This window comes from Chenopodium quinoa, unplaced genomic scaffold, assembly GCF_001683475.1.
Source record: "Chenopodium quinoa cultivar QQ74 unplaced genomic scaffold, ASM168347v1, whole genome shotgun sequence".
In the NCBI taxonomy this organism is placed as follows: domain Eukaryota; kingdom Viridiplantae; phylum Streptophyta; class Magnoliopsida; order Caryophyllales; family Amaranthaceae; genus Chenopodium; species Chenopodium quinoa.
In genome coordinates, this window is record NW_018742899.1 from 2,592,152 (window position 1) to 2,608,383 (window position 16,232).

The 16,232-nt window shown below is 36.1% G+C and overlaps 1 protein-coding gene across 1 annotated transcript; it reads right to left on the reverse strand.

The window, feature by feature from the left end:
* Nucleotides 1-14,402: 14,402 nt before the first annotated feature.
* Nucleotides 14,403-15,608, reverse strand: LOC110726978. The gene has a single exon (XM_021906519.1). The coding sequence runs from the start codon at nt 15,606-15,608 to the stop codon at nt 14,403-14,405; it is 1,206 nt and encodes a 401-aa protein (XP_021762211.1).
* Between the last annotated feature and the right edge of the window lie 624 nt (nt 15,609-16,232).

Sequence of the window (16,232 nt, forward strand, 5' to 3'; positions counted from 1 at the left end):
GCAAGTGAGGTAGTTGTCTAGTAGTTAAGTGTTTTTATCGTTCATGCCCGCTACAATTTGATTCAATTCTCACCAAGGTTAGGACTTGAGAGAGAAAGGTGTAACCTATATTAAAATGAATTGAGATTATCAAATGAGCAAAAACCCCTTGAGTTCATGTAAAAATTTTCAAAGATGGTGCACTACTAGAAATAGGTCGATTTACGACGGACAGTTTTCGACGGACACGTATTTCCGTCGAAAAAATCAGATATTCCGACGGATTTTTATTCCGTAGGAATTTTCTGACGGAATACAAATCCGTAGGAAAATATAGGCTTTCCGACGGAATATTTCGTCGGAGCATTAAACTTCCAACGGAAATAAAATTCGTCGGAAGCTTCCGACGGAATAATCTGTCGGAACATTAAACTTCCTACGGAATATTCCGTCGGAACATTTGATTTCCGACAGAATTTAATGCTTATTCCGACGGATTTTGGCTTTAATTTAAAAAAAAAAAAAAACCTACTTATAAAACCTGGAACCCTAATTTCCCCCTCCCCTTTCATTTCTCTTTTCTCTCTCCTCTCTTCCGCCTCTTTTCTCTTTCTCTCTCCTCTCCTCTTTCCTCTTCTCTTCCTCCCTGATCTCCTCTCCTCCTTCATTCTCTTTCTCTCTCTTGTCCTCTTCTCTCTCGCCTCTCTTCTTCTCTTTCTCTCTCCTCTCCTCTTCTACAACAACAAGAGGAGAGAGAATCAACATCAACTGTTGCCAGCCACCGTCAACAACAACAATCAACATCAACGGGCGCACCGTCAACAACAACAATCAACATCAACCGTAACAACCACCGTTGCCAGCCACTTGTTCTTTCTTGTGCTGGATTGTTGTCTGCTTTGATTAGTACCCACAAAAATTGGGTTTCTTGTTGATTTTTTCTGTTAATTCATTGATATTTTTAGGGTTGAATTGGTGGAAAATTGATGAATATTACAGTTTGTATGTAATTGTAATGGTATTTTTTAATTATATTGTGTTAATATAATTTTGTTTCGGTAATTTTCGTATGTTTGGGGTTAATTTTTGATTTTGTGGGATTGGTTTTCCATTTTTTTTGGGTTAATTCGTGTTTTTTGTTTGCGTTTTTTGTGTGGGTGGTGGTGTGGTGTGGTGGTGGCGGTGGTGGTGGGGTGGGGGCTGGTGTGGTGTGGTGGCTTCGGTTTGGTGTGGAAGGGATTGTGGTGGTGTCGGTGGTGTTGGGTGGGCTGCTGTTGGGGTGGTTTCGGTGGGTTTTGGTGTGGGTCGTGGTGTGGTGGTGTCGTTGATGGGTTAGGGGGTGGCGGTGGGGTGGGTTAGGGTGGTGAGCAGGGGAGTGGGCAGTGGTGGATCTGGGTGGATGGGGCTGTTTTTTTTTTTTATTAAGTTTTCCGACGGAATTTCCGTCAGAAGCATAGCGATTTCCGACGGAATATTCCGTCGGTACGTTACGTATAAAGACGGAAATCTTTCCATCGGAACCTTGCGACGGATTTCCTATTTAAGTTAATTCTGACTCCGACAACCATCATTCCGTTGGAACTGACTATTCCGACGGAATACAGCGATATTCCTACACAATGTTATACGACGGTATGTTTCGACGAAATTCCGTCGGAACGGTCAGTTCTGACGGAATTTCGGGTTATTCCGATGGAATTTTTTCGTCGTTGAACGGCTGTTATTAGTGGTGGTTATTGATGGCTGATTACTATGAGAACACAAGCTAAATCCTATGGGTTAAGTACGTAGTTAAGGGGACTAAATGTCACTTTTGAAACTAGAGGATTTATTTGCAACTAATTGCTACTTTGGCTAAACAAGTCTATCTTAGAGGTAGTATTCATGCTATACTCTAAAAGTATCTATAATGAATAACTATCTCCCTTTATAGCTTTGGATTACCACATCATTAATATTCAAACTATATCATTTAAGCTACATACAACCTCTATAGTACATTGTAAGTTATTAGTCTTCTACCTATTGCAAAATATAAACAAAATAAAAAAGAGAAAATATATGCAAACAAATCGAAATCACAAACAATTTATTCATTTAAAGAGGACGGCAATACATGTTTTGGGTGAAGTGTATAGCTATGTAGTTTCACCAAATCTACAACCCTTGTAGCATTGGTGAGCTACTAGCCTACTAACTCCAATGTTTAAAAATTGGAAGCAAGGACCTAATTACAACCATTGTGATGGTTTAACTAGGTTAAATCGCTTGCAAAGCACGAATGTTAAATAATTATTTAATAATTTATTAAGTTATAGTAATAAATCAGTTCACCAAGTATTATAACGTATAGAATATATTAAAACAATATAAACATGTGAAAGAAAATATATACAATGAGTACTTCTTATGTAATAGTTAATTAGTTATAATGTGCAAGTTGATAATTCGGGAGGTTTTATACAAAGTAAAAGTATTATTTTTAAATACAGCCCTTACTTTTATTTAGCATGTTTTCTATTTGGCCAGTTTTACTTATTCAGGCATTACTCTGTTGGTCAAGGGTTACTTGGCCAATCAGGGGTTACTCATGAGTCGATCAGAGGTTACTTGGTCGGTCAAGGGTTACTTGGTCAGTAATAAGTAACCTCGATCGATCACACGGTGTGGCTAGCCACATATGAAACTTTGTGTACTATTTTTTTTGAAAACTTTTATTTTTATAAATTTTTTTGGAGGGATTTTTTTAATAATACGTTGCCAAGCATCCTTTAGTTTGCTTTTCATATGTATTATGTAATTAGATAAAAAATTGTATCACAAGATACAAAAAATATCCAAAAAGTCTCAAGAGTGTGAACAACGGATTTGTTCTCTTCAACCTGTTTCAGATAGACCGGACCAAGAATATTAAGATCATATCAAATATTAGAACTTTTAATTATCATACACTTTTTTTGCTAAATATTGTTAATTGCTTATTAAAAAATTTATAAAAATGACATATTTGAAAAATTCATGATGAGATGAATCGATCCAATAAAATCCAATTTGATTATGTTTTTCTTATACTCCCTCCGTGTTCTAATAAGTGTTACAGTTTGACTTTATTTCACTATTCACATATTGACTTTGACTTGATTATTTTACTAATATACGAAGTTTAAAAAACAAAGGGTTTTTCTACACAGTACCCCTAAGGTATTCACTTTTCCAAGCTGTGTCCACCCATTTTCAAAATTCATGTACGATGTAACCCTACCGTAAAGTTGCCGTTCGCTATTGCCGTTACTTTTATATTCCTTACCACCAAAACCCAGCCCTCATGACCCACCACCCATCAACACACCCCAAGCCACCCGCCGAACCCCACCTGCGAGCCGAACCCTACCAAGGACCCTTACCATCATCCATCACAACCCCACCACCACCCATCGCATGCCCACCACCACCTAGTTCACCACCAACGAAAGTGTTCGAATGCAATAGAGGAATTTAATTCGAATAGAAATTTCGACAAATTGGTTTAGGGCTTTTGTTTCATTGGATTCAAATTGCAAAATTAAGTTGTTAATTGTTGTTTTCGTTTTAAAATCAAAGAATTTAGTTCAAAACAATAGAAAACCCTATTTTTTTCCCCTAATTTGATTTTAATTGTTAAATCATCAATTTTGGTTCAATTAGATTGAGATTAAATACACTAAACTTGTTTTAAATTATTTTTCCAATGTAAATCTGCACGAATTATGGTTCAATTGGTCGAAATTGTTCAACGTTTGCCTAAAATTTTTCGAAAAATGGTCGAAAATCTAGGCATGAAGAGGAGTTGAGAAAGAAGGAGAGAAGAGGGTGACGCGGTGGTGGGTCGAGGAGAGAGGCGCGGTGGTGCGGCAGTGCGGCTGGATCGGAGGTGCGGCGGGAGGTGTAGTGGTGGGTACTTGTGAAGGTGGAGAGAGAAGTGTTTGGGTGTTTTGGGTTTTTTTTTTGTTTTTTTTTTAAATTTATTTATTTTGATGTTAACAGATTGTTAACTTAGGTTAATGGAGGAATTAGGGCAGGGTTACATCGTACACTCTAAAGGTACCTTGGGGTTACAGGTGTGGAATTTTGAAAATGAGTGGACACAGCTTGGAAAAGAGAATACCTTAGGGGTACTGTGTAGAAAAACCCAAAAACAAATGTTATTGTATAAGACATTGTTGGATTCGTTATAATGTATAAGTTCATTTTATAAAATTTCATACTATGATTTTACTAACATATAATTAGATTAATTTATGGTCAAAGTTGTGTCTTGACATGCATGTTTGCCAAACTATAACACTTATTAAAACACAGAGGGAGTACTAAGTAGATTATTATTAAAATAAATACGGTCAAAGTATAATCAAATTAATAAATTAAATCACACCAATTTAAAATCAAACTAGATCTTTTTATTTATGAAAACAAGTTCGGCTTATTGTAAAATGAAGAAGAGAATAATTCAACAAAGATACTCGGAAAAATGACCAAAGTGAGATTCTTTTAGAATCAATGTTCCAAAGTAGACGCGTGGTAAAACTATTTACCAAACTAAGCTTCCAGGGTAAAACGCCATCCAGGCCATTTGTTTTAAAAAATTTCAGTCTAGGAAAAAACGCCAGCCTGGTTGGCGTATTACCTTGACTGAAATTTTTTTTAAAAAAAATTGGCCAAGGTAAAAACGATAACCAGGATGGCGTTTTACCGTTGTACGAAAAACGCCAGTGTAACACCCTAGAAATTTCTTTTCTTTAATAACCCATTTTTCCCTTTTCAAAATACGAAATAAGAAAATCTAAGACATTACCGCCACCGTGAAAACGGCTAAGAAAAATATCAAAGACACACAGTGGAAGACTATCTTTTAAAAACTCAACTGAAATAAAGTTTAATAAAATCAACTCAAATTTTTAAACCAACTTGCACTAAAACAATAACTTGGAACCATTATAGGCCCTTTAAAACCAAAGAAATGTAAACATCAACTAATGTTAGTGTCCACAATTACATAAATAATTTAATACAATAAATAATAAACAAAGAAACATGTAACCCTCTTCGCTCAACCCCATCATGTTTGATATGCTTCATCACCTGAAAGGTTCTCTCTACTTGTCCCCACTACTCGCCATTATAAATCAGTCATCGTAGGGCCAAGGTAAAGACAAAGGCCAAACAAACATACAAACACACAATCAACAATGCTGATTACATAAGCGTAATAAAACACACTAACATGCTTTCATCCTATCAACACACAACTTACCTTGTTGCACCTGTAAACAAGCATACAAACACTTAACGCTTAACTAGACCAATAACTAGGCCATTTATTTAGCTTGATTACGCATCGAATGGGTTTCCCCCTAACCTGCCCCAATAAAGGGGTACTAACACGGGAGCTAACCGCGAAAGTATAAAATCTCGTAAGTGGCGGAATTCCTGCGCATAATAAAAAGGAAAATACAGCGTCCTGTACTCCTAGTAGAAATCATGGTTAAATATAAAACCCCATAATGCCCCCTATATGTTCATACTCAAGGTATATACGTTCCAACAGTTTGGTGCGTAATCTCTTTCACTTTACGTTATTTACAAATTATTAGACTTGGTGATGACTCACAAACACAACACAAACCATGCACTATAATTTATTCAAGCAATCAAACATAACAATTTAATTCTTGAATAATTAGTGACTACATAAATTTAGTGTTGAATCCTTTTTAGACTAGCTCGGTGTTAAAATAACACCTTAAGTGCATAAGGAACCTCAAATCCTATCCCTCGGTGTTAGAAACACTTTAAGTGCACGTAGGTACCACAATATAATTTAATCCTCGTGTACAAAGACACTTATTTAGCTCTTTCCTCATGCTTATAGCATCAATAAAAATTATATGAACCATCATAAAATTCTCTTTTCATATTCCAAACCAAATTAAACATTAAGTTTAATTAAACATGCTCTCGATCATGCCAATATTAAAAGTGTGGTTCATATCCAACATGTCAATATAATTAATTCCAATCACCAATTCACCATAAATAATTCATACATTACAAATCATTCACCAACATCAATCCAATCCATAAATTCCATCCAACATCTATCATGATACTACTTGGAATTAATTTAACAAAGCCTAGCATGCTTCTATACACTTAAACATTACTACGTACGCGAGCGTACCTTAAATTATCCTTCCAACTAGCCGCAATGCTATAATTTTACTCAAATTAAAGTCTCCTACAAAACCAAATACATAAACTCAATTACGTACTCCTTTGATTACACAAATTTCCAGCAACTTTTAAACACTTTAAAATCTTTCCAATAAGCTGAAATTTTGGTTTAAAACCTTTAAAACTCTTTCTTTAAGTGGGTAATTAAAACCACAAAGTATAAACTCATTCATGGTGTTTATGTAAAAATTACAGCACACTTTTTAAGATTTAAACCCCTGAAATAAATCTGAAAATTATATTAAAATATTAAACCGTCGTTAAAAATAAAAAACTGCCCGAAAACCATATTTAGAGGCTGAATTTGGCCATGAGAGGGTGGTACTCGAGTTTTGATTAAAACGTCGTTTACACACGAAAAACACTATTTTATTGTAAAAATCGGACGAGTTAGAATCTTAACGTGAATAAAACATGATTTAAAAAAAAAATAAGAACGGAGATCAGAAGTTGATTACTGGAAATTTGTTTTTATGCTTAATTAATCATTACAAATTCAATAGGAACAAAAGCCCCAAATTAATTGATCATTAGAACCCTAAAAATCAACACTTTAATAGTTAAAACCCTAATTTTTAATACTTTATAAAATCTGAAATTTAAAATACTTTATAATATGAAATTTATACTCATTAATCATCAAAATACAATTATAAAACATACTAATCATATTTCAATAATTAAAATAAAACCCATAGTATAAAATTATAGAGTGCTTTCCCTAAATAATGTTGGGAAATTCTCTAATTCCCAAAATATAGCCACTCTTTTTTTTAATTCCCACTATACCGTCCACGTCAGCTTAGGGGAAAAACCCGGTTTTTTTTTTATCGGCCTAGCAACAAATCGCTACTTGAAGTAGCGGTGTTTTGAGTATAAACCGCTACTTCAAGTAGCGGTTTTGCTGCAAATTTTTTTTTAAAAAAATATCAGTAAGGAGAAGGGGAAAGTGACCGCCACAACTTACCGCAGCTCCACCCACCACCACCCCACGTAACACCGTACCCACCCACCCTGTCTACCTTGACCACCACCCACACTATAAAATAAAAAAAAATAAAAAAAAATAAACAGAAAACCGTCTACCTTGACCACCACTACCACCACCAAGTACCCCCACCTTAACCCACCCAAATCCACATCTACCACCCAAACACACCCAAACCAAACCCAGATCTACATCCCTAACCAAACAACCACCCAAAAATTAACAAAAAAAAAAAAAAACCAATCAAAACCACCACTACTGCCGAAAACCTTACAACCCAAAAATTAACAAACAAAAAACAAAAACAAAAAAAAAGAAAATTAAAATCAAGGAAACATACCTTAACACCGAAATTGGATGTCAATTTCTCATCGAATTTGGTTTAATACGGCCATATTCGATCATGAAACCTCTAGATCTAGAGGTTTCATGGTCGAATTTGACCTGAATAACTAAGGAGCGTAGGTTGCGTAGTGGTGGTGGTGTTGGTTGCGCAGGGGTGTGGGTTTTGTTGTAAGTGTGAGAAGGAGAAGGAGAAGAGAGGAGAAGTGAGAAGAGAGGAGAAGTGAGAAGGAAAATAGAAATGATGAGAATGGCGGAGGAGAGAGAAGGAGGGAGGAGAGAGAAGGAGAGAGGAGAGGAGTTCAGAGAGAAGAGGAAAGAGGATAGGAGAGAGAAAGAGACGAGTTTCATAGAGAAGAGGAAAGAGGAGAGAGAAAAATATAGTAAGGAAAACCGCTATTTGAATTAGCGGTTTTTATTCAGTATACCGCTACTTCAAGTAGCGGATTTCTTATAAACCGGTTTTAAAAATAATTTCCACTGAACCGGTGACGTGGACGGTAGATTGGGAATAAAAAAAAATTGGCTGCATTTTGGGAATTAGAGAATTTCCCAACATTATTTAGGGAAAGCATTCAAAATTACAGGAATAATAATTAAAACAAGAGGAGAAAAAAGAAGAAGACCTCCACGGTGGCCGACGTGGGTGGCTGGCCGGACTGGTTGCCGGTGGAAGGTGGCTGCTGGCAGGACACGTGGCAGCAAGGGTGGCACCAAGTTGGGTCATGCGTGACCTTGCTTGGGTGATGTTTCACGTATGAAGCATGAAAGGAAACAAGAGAAAGAAAAAAAAGAATAAGGGAAAAAGAAAGAAAAAGAAAAGAAAAATAAGGGGAAAAAAGAAAACAATACTTACCCCCAAGAATTTGATTTTTGAGTCTCTTTGTGTGGGAAAATTTTGGGGGTTTTAGGGGATATTTATAGAGTAGAGAGTATAAATTAGGGTTGGGCTTAATAAATAAATGGACTTTAGTTGTAAAATCTTTGACCCACAAGGGTTCAAATAAAAGAATTGAGCTTACTTAAATGAAATGGGTTGGTCCACTAGGAGTATGTAAGGATTGTTTACATACTATTATTTAAACGAGCCTAAACAATTAATAAATGTTTAGCCCAAAATACATTTTTCTTTTTATAAAACTCAATAATTTAAATACTTTAGCCCTTTAAATATTTAATTAAAATACTTGAGTCCTTAAAATATATTTTATAATTAATTAAATAATTTATAATATACATAAAAATATGGAGTATTACAGTCTACCCCCCTTAAAATAAGTTTCGTCCCCGAAACTTATGTACGAAAACTTTAAAACTTTTTTTTTAAAGACAAATAAATACTTAAAATCAAATTGGTATTTCCTTAATACTTTTAGTTGCTGTACTTTTTGTGACTCATAGTTTCTATTTCTTTTACTCATTTCTACACAAACTTATGTGTAAAATAATGAACTTCCTAACAACTTACACAATGTAGTGTGTAAAATAACAACTCAACTAATAAACTTACACAAAACATTTTGTAAAATATTAAACTAATTAACAAACTCACACTATTATTTGTGTAAGATTCATCCTTGCTAATAAACTTACACATCCTAGTGTGTAAAATCATCAAACTTAACAACAAAATCAATGTAAAACTGATGAAAAAGCACTTAAAATGCCAAAATTAAGGAAAACAAGTGCGTAACTCTATCGCACTCTACCCCCCTTAAAGAAAACGAGTTACGCCCCCATAACTCCACTCACTAGGCGAAAAACACAAATGGGCACCGGTTCAAAACCCCTATTTCGCACCAGTTTTGAACCGGTCCTTATTTGAGGGATGCCAAAAACCAAAAGATTTCGCACCGGTTCAAAACCGGTGCGAAAACTTAGATAATTTTGCACCGGTTCTTGTTGTGAACCGGTGCGAAAAATGTCCCAAAAAAATTATTTAAAAAAATTTTAGCACCGGTTCTTGCTGTGAACCGGTGCGAAAAAAGGCCCAAAAAAAAATTAGCACCGGTTCAAAATCGGTGCCAAAATTACCCCAAAAAAATTAATTTTTTTTTTTTTTTGCATTTTTTTCACTTAAATTGATATACAAACACTAACATATATATATATATATATATATATATATATATATATATATATATATATATATATATAAAGCTACATTTTTTCATTAAAAAAGGCTGTAATATTACAATTTTCGTCCAAAAAAAAAATATAAAATAAAATACAAGGTCACACACAAATATGTTTCTAAACTTGGTTCTAATTGGCGATGATCTTTTGTTAGAGGAGTAAGCTTGGCATGATTTTAATCAATAAAAGATGACCTACAAGAGGGAAAATAATCCAATGAGGCAAGTATAGGCAATATGACAACCCCTGGACTGCAGATAACCAATAGGCAACAGGTATGACTACCACTGAACAGCAGAACAAGCAAAACAGAAATGAATTAGAAAGCAGAAATTATATCAATGTAATCAGGATACATAAATAAAAATAAATAAAACGCAAAATGCTGATTATCAAGAAACAACCTGCTCAAAGACTATTGATCATTGAATGGAGCAAACTTCTAAGATGCATTTCTTGGAGCATGCATCTCTCAATTAGAAGATATCCAAAATCCCCCTATGCCTCTATTACTGAATAAGCTACAATATTTTTCCATGTTTTTTCATCACACTATAATATCTAATATTGCAACATGGTGCAGGCTATGAGTAAATGAAAAATTATTAGAGTATGAAACTTAAAGGAAAGAGAGGCAATCAACAGAGGCTTAATTACTTGATGCATGATGTGAGATTCCCCGCATATTGAGAGCTCCACAAAACCCATCTCAAGTAACCTCTTTAACTTGCCACAACAACACTGAATTATAGGAGACTTATCACTGAGCGTCCGAGCCTGAAATCAGCTTTTGACATCTTCTGTCTTGCATAGTCAGCACAAGCATGATTATACTACTCAATGAATGCAACTTAAAACTAAATTAAGAATGTGATATAGAACAAGATAGACAAATAGCCAAATTCATGATTCTTCTTATTATCAGCAACATCAATCCTGGTTTTTTTATCAGCAACAATACACTCTTCACTGGTAGCACTCGCCTGGTTAGCTTGGCATTCAATGACTATTCAAACACAACAACAAAAACTGCAAATTTCATCAAAATAAAGCAAATAATTTATGAATCCATCAGGGGTTTTATTTTCATCCAAAAACTTCTCAAACTATGTTACCTCAACGAACAAACCGGAGCAAATCAAAGTGAGAAGTTGTACGATGAAAGTGAGTCCCTTCATCATATGGATTATCCTAGTGTAACTATTTACGGCCAAGGGACTCAACGCATTGGTTTGTTGATAGGGGTCAGTTAAAAAGGGATAGTCAAGGAGTATATTCCAAGCAACATTAATCAAGGGACATAATCAAGGAACATATTCCAAGCAACATTAAAAAATGGACATAATTAAGGGATATATTCCAAATAACATTAATCAAGGGACATTAAAAAGGGACATAATCCAAGAAACTCAGGCCACACACCAACATCAATAGCAACAACAAAATATCACAATCATACATCCCCTGGCTAGCAACAGATCAAAGTTGTTGGCAACCATTTATCAACAAGCAACACACAATCCTCCATCAACAAACACTTGATAAATTTGAGCTCAGATAATACTTTGTATGGTATATATAATTAAGGTCAGATTATCATGAAAATGCAGAAAAATTATCAAGAGACATCCTTTACCTCATCATCATCAAACTCATCACCATACCCAACCTTCACATCGCCACAATACCCGGGTTATATCCCATACCCAGGTTCGCTCCACTGCACATCAGTAATTTGAAAGCTCTGAAACACAGATTTACATAATTTCAAGAAATACTGATAATTAATTGTTGTCAAAATTCAGTAATTTGCGGTGCCTCAGGGAACAAAGTTCGCCAAATAAGCGCTATGAACACCCCAACCAAATGTTTCTCAAGCCTGTTTTAGGAGAAAGTAGAGGTGAAAACGCGGCTTCTGACCTGAATACACAAGAAGAAGACAAAGAAAATGAATTGAATCTAATAACAAGTCGAAAACAAATTACATTAAATTGAAACTTACTGGATTCGAGATCCCTAATCAATTATTTCAATTCGAACACATAAACCCTAGAATCTGACCACTATTGATAATCACAATTCGCAATTAAGGATAGAAAAGAGAACATAAAATAGGGAAATCAAGAGACGGCGAGTTGAACGGCGGTGGCTGACCAGAGGAAGATGAAAGGTTCAACAAAAACCCTAATTAATAAACTAACCAACCATAGATTTAGATCCAAAATCTTTTTAACATAATAAAATCGCAAACCCTAGACGATGAACAACAACAACAATAACGAGGAACCACAAATCTCATTGAATTTCGAATATCAACACAACAAATCAACTTGATTCACAAACGTTAAAACCCCCAAAATCAAAATCAATTCCGAATCAAGCTTCAAATCCGCGCAACCCAACGTAAAATCAGTTCGTGAAAAACAAAAATCAACAGATCTTGGATGAACAGAGAATACAAAGCAGCAGATTAAAGAGGAAGAGATAGTAAAAATGGTGGGATTCGAGCCCTCAAAATAGGCTCAAAATCGCAGCCTTCATAGAAGATGAAGAAGAATGAAGGAGGAGAGAGAAGCTAAGGTAAGGCGAAAAAAAAAAACAAGTACGAAACAGAAAGAAAGAAGAAGGGAAATAGAAAGAAGGAAAAGGAGATCGATGGAGAGAGAAGGAGTTTGAGCTGAGGCTCCATTATTGTAGATGAGAGAGACCGAGAGAGGTAGATGAGAGAGGAGGAGATGTCGAGGAAAGAGAAAGAAAGAAGATATACTCCCTTCGCCCGCTATTATCTGCAACATTTACTAAAAATGGATGCTCTCTATTATCTGCAACAAATTTTTTTCTTCCTCTTTTGGTAAATTTTTACCATGAAAATGTCAGTTTTACCCTTACTTAAAAATTTTAACTTTTTTTATAATTGATTAATTACACACATTTAACATCTAATTATCTAACCCCCCCTTAATGATTCCCACCAAATTATAACCCTCTCCCCTACTGTCTTATCACCATCCTTCCATTTGCCAACCACCACATTCAATGAACTTCATTGAATTTCCCTTGAAGATGCTGCCCAGAATCATTGAATTCTTCACAAATTCTCCAGATTTCTAGATAAAGCCTTTTCCCATCCCCCTTTTCTCTCTCCTGTCTCACCCCTTCTCTCTCCTCTTCTCTCTTTGGTGTTCTTCGTATTTTCTGTGCGAAACCCTAAATACACAATTCTTAAGATCTCTCTAGCATTATGAGTAACTTCCAAGATCTGAATGAGTCCCCTAAACGAAAGACCCCAGAGAGTCAAACTGAGCCATATTTCACTCGTTACAAGTTGCAGCGAGGTACTGAAATCTTGAAACCAGTTCGTCGGTGCTCTTCCTCCTTTTCCAGATTCAGTCATGGGAAAAGAGGGGCAAAACTGGTTGAGAACACCACTAGTGGTGAAGAAAAGGAGGAGGGTGTGACGCTATTTGCAGAGAAAAAGGAAGTTGTGGTCATTCTTGACTCTCCGGAGGGTTCCAGTACAGATCTACCACTTAAAGGGGTTCAGAAGGAACCAGTGGTGGTTGTTGACATTTCTGAATCTTCGGTGGAGGTGACTATGGTCTTCACTGACCCTCCAACTGCTACGGCCACCTCTGGCTCCAGTAGTGGGGGGAAAAGGTCCAGATCTGTGTTCACCGACGACTCCAGTCAGAGGGACCCTGATTACATGACCTATCTAAGGGAAAAATACTCTCATGACTTCCCCCCCACAAACTGATGTTGCAGCATAACTATTACTAAACCCTAATTTTGTTTTCAGTTTTTTTTTATTTCACTTTGCCTTGTGTAAATGGTTGTTGTTGGTGCATATCATTGTGAAACGCATGTGATGTGTGTGGGTGTGAGTCCCTACATGTGTTTGTTGCTGGATTATGATGCTTGCATGTGTTCTTTTGGAATCTTGGATTTTGCTTAGTTATGTGAAAGACGGTTTCTTGTGTACACTTCTGGTTTTTGATTCTGATGGATGGTTGTTTGTGTACGTTGCTGGTTATTGATTAAGTATGCCTGGTTATTTAATTGTGCATTGATTCTGTTGGATGGTTCGTGTTGGATAGATTCTGGTGGATGTTCTTTGTTGGATTTGGTGGGTGTTTGTGGTGTTAGAATGGCCAAGGGAATGCTTAATTGATGGATGATGGGTTTTGTTGGATGGTTGTTTGTGTATAGTCCCATTTGAATGTTTCCTAGTTGTGCTTGCAAGTCAGTGCCTCTATGTTTGTGTATGAGTCCCCCATAAAGTTTGTTATGTGTGAAAAAATTCCAAATGATGAAGGGACTCACTTTGAGTTGGATGTGTAGGTTTGTTTTGCTCCAACAAGTGCCTTTTAACTCTTGTTGTTGAGGTAACAACCTACACCATGCCACTGAAAAAAAAAGGAAAATCCCTGATGGAATTCATTGTTCAACATTCATACTAAAATTTATTCAATAGACTTCAAAAACTTACATTTTCTCATAGCCTGCACCTAATCATTCATTACATGACTGCCTGAAAAAAGGAAATTTTATCTACCAAAATACACATAACCAAATCATTATAAGCATCAACAAAAAAACCAGTTGCTTACTTAACACAAAAACTAGTTGTGAGTCCATATTTGGTTATGTGTGGAAGTCATGTTCTCATTGAATGATGGTGTTGTACCTAGTCTACATCAACCTCTGTCTCCATGTAGTCTGCATTCTGTTGATTAGTTGGAATAAAAAGAGTGTTGAGGTGTTCAACTGCTTGTTGAATGAGTCCCCTTTCAACTTCCAAAAGCTCTGGCAGAAGACCTAGGCTGTCCAACCTTTTCTTGCCCATGTGAGGTGGATTGAAGTTATTCCCCCCTTCTTTCTCTAGGATCTTTTTCATTACACCTTGCAAAGTGATCCATGAGTACTTGTTCAGTACTGGATCAAACCATTCATAAGCCTCATAGACTTTCTCTATTAACTCATCAATTTTAGTGGGAAATGACTGGTATTGCAAGGATTGAATGACCTTGAACAAACCAAGATCCAGTACATTCAGATCTGGAGATTGTGCTGGCTGGAATACCATTTGGATGTTGAATCCATGTGCTGTGCATGCTGCAATGAAGTCATCATCCCTTGGAATTTGATGTGGCTTAGCATTGTCCCATTGAATGTATATGTCCTTAGACAGACTGGGATGCCATTTCCTGTGTAGTGTTGGAATGATGTTGTTCATGAGCATTTTCCTGATTTCTTCTTTGGTCACATTTTGCACAGCCTTTGTCTCCATGACCCCTGCATCTTTGTTCTTGCTTTTCTTTTTTGCCCTTTGCTGGTAGGTGAATGGAAAAATTCCATACTTACCATCATGTAGCATATTGCCACTTAAGTCATAAAAGGGATTACCAATCATCCCCATGAACATAGCCTTAATCTTGTATCTCTTGGACTGTTGACATTTGTATAGGTTTTCTTCCTTTGGTAAGAGGTAGAACCTCCTTGTTTCTGGGTTCATATAGAACCATTTTTCATCTATATGTATAACCTGTTGCATATCAATGAAAGTTGGATCTCCAACTGCTGGGATAGGGTGAATATGGGCTAATGCCAACTTGAGTCTTGCTACTTTGTGATTTGATGTGAGTGCTGGATGGTTGGCGCTTGTATGTGTTCTTAATCTTCCCTTTTTCTTCAAGCTATGGAGGTATCCATGTGATACTTTCAGATCAGCTGCATAACTCCTCTCTGTTGTCCTTTTGTATAGAGGCACTGATTGCAAGTACTCATTAGTAATAATTCTGGGTTTGGGTCCTGTTTTCCCCAATTTTTTTCTTCTGACATCAATGACATTCCCTTGTGCTATACTTTGTTTTACAAACTGCCAGACCCTCATTGATGTGCTTTTGTGTATCCCCTATTTTCTTGCCATTTGTGACAAACACCCTCTGGGTAGTTCCCCACCATGCATGTGTAGTAGGAAGTCATCAACAATTTGGCGTATGTGCTGCACTGTTAATTGCTGTCTATTTGTTGGATGTGCCTCTGCTTGATGTTCCTTTGCACTGCTATCCCCCTCACTGTCTTAATCCATGTTGTCATCATCTGTGTTTTACTCAAATGGTCCCTCATTTAGCAGTTGGTCTATGTCAAAAAAATCTTGATCATAGTACTCCTCCATGTGTTGTGTGTCCCTTTCTCTTTGCTTGCACAGATTTGAAGGATGGTGATGAAGTTTTTGGCTGCTAGTTTTTTTGGAAGTGGTGTTGAAGCGAAACCCCGATGCTGCCCTTGTTGTAGGACTAATTGTAGTGTAGGCAGTAAATATTATGACTTAACAAGCTTGTAATTTATGGGGTATTTTGTGAACTTTGTTGGAAGCTTTGAATACCATGGTGGGTATGGTTTTTTTTGAACAAATTTGAACAAAGTTGTATGCCTTTTATACTAGGCACTTTATGTTTGAATAGTTTGTCAATTTTTTTTTTGGTCAAATTTTTTGTTTTAGTCAACTATTGGA

Excerpts from the sequence above, each read along its gene's own strand:
- LOC110726978 (XM_021906519.1), bottom strand. The coding sequence starts at position 15,608 with ATGAGGGTCTGGCAGTTTGTAAAACAAAGTATAGCACAAGGGAATGTC.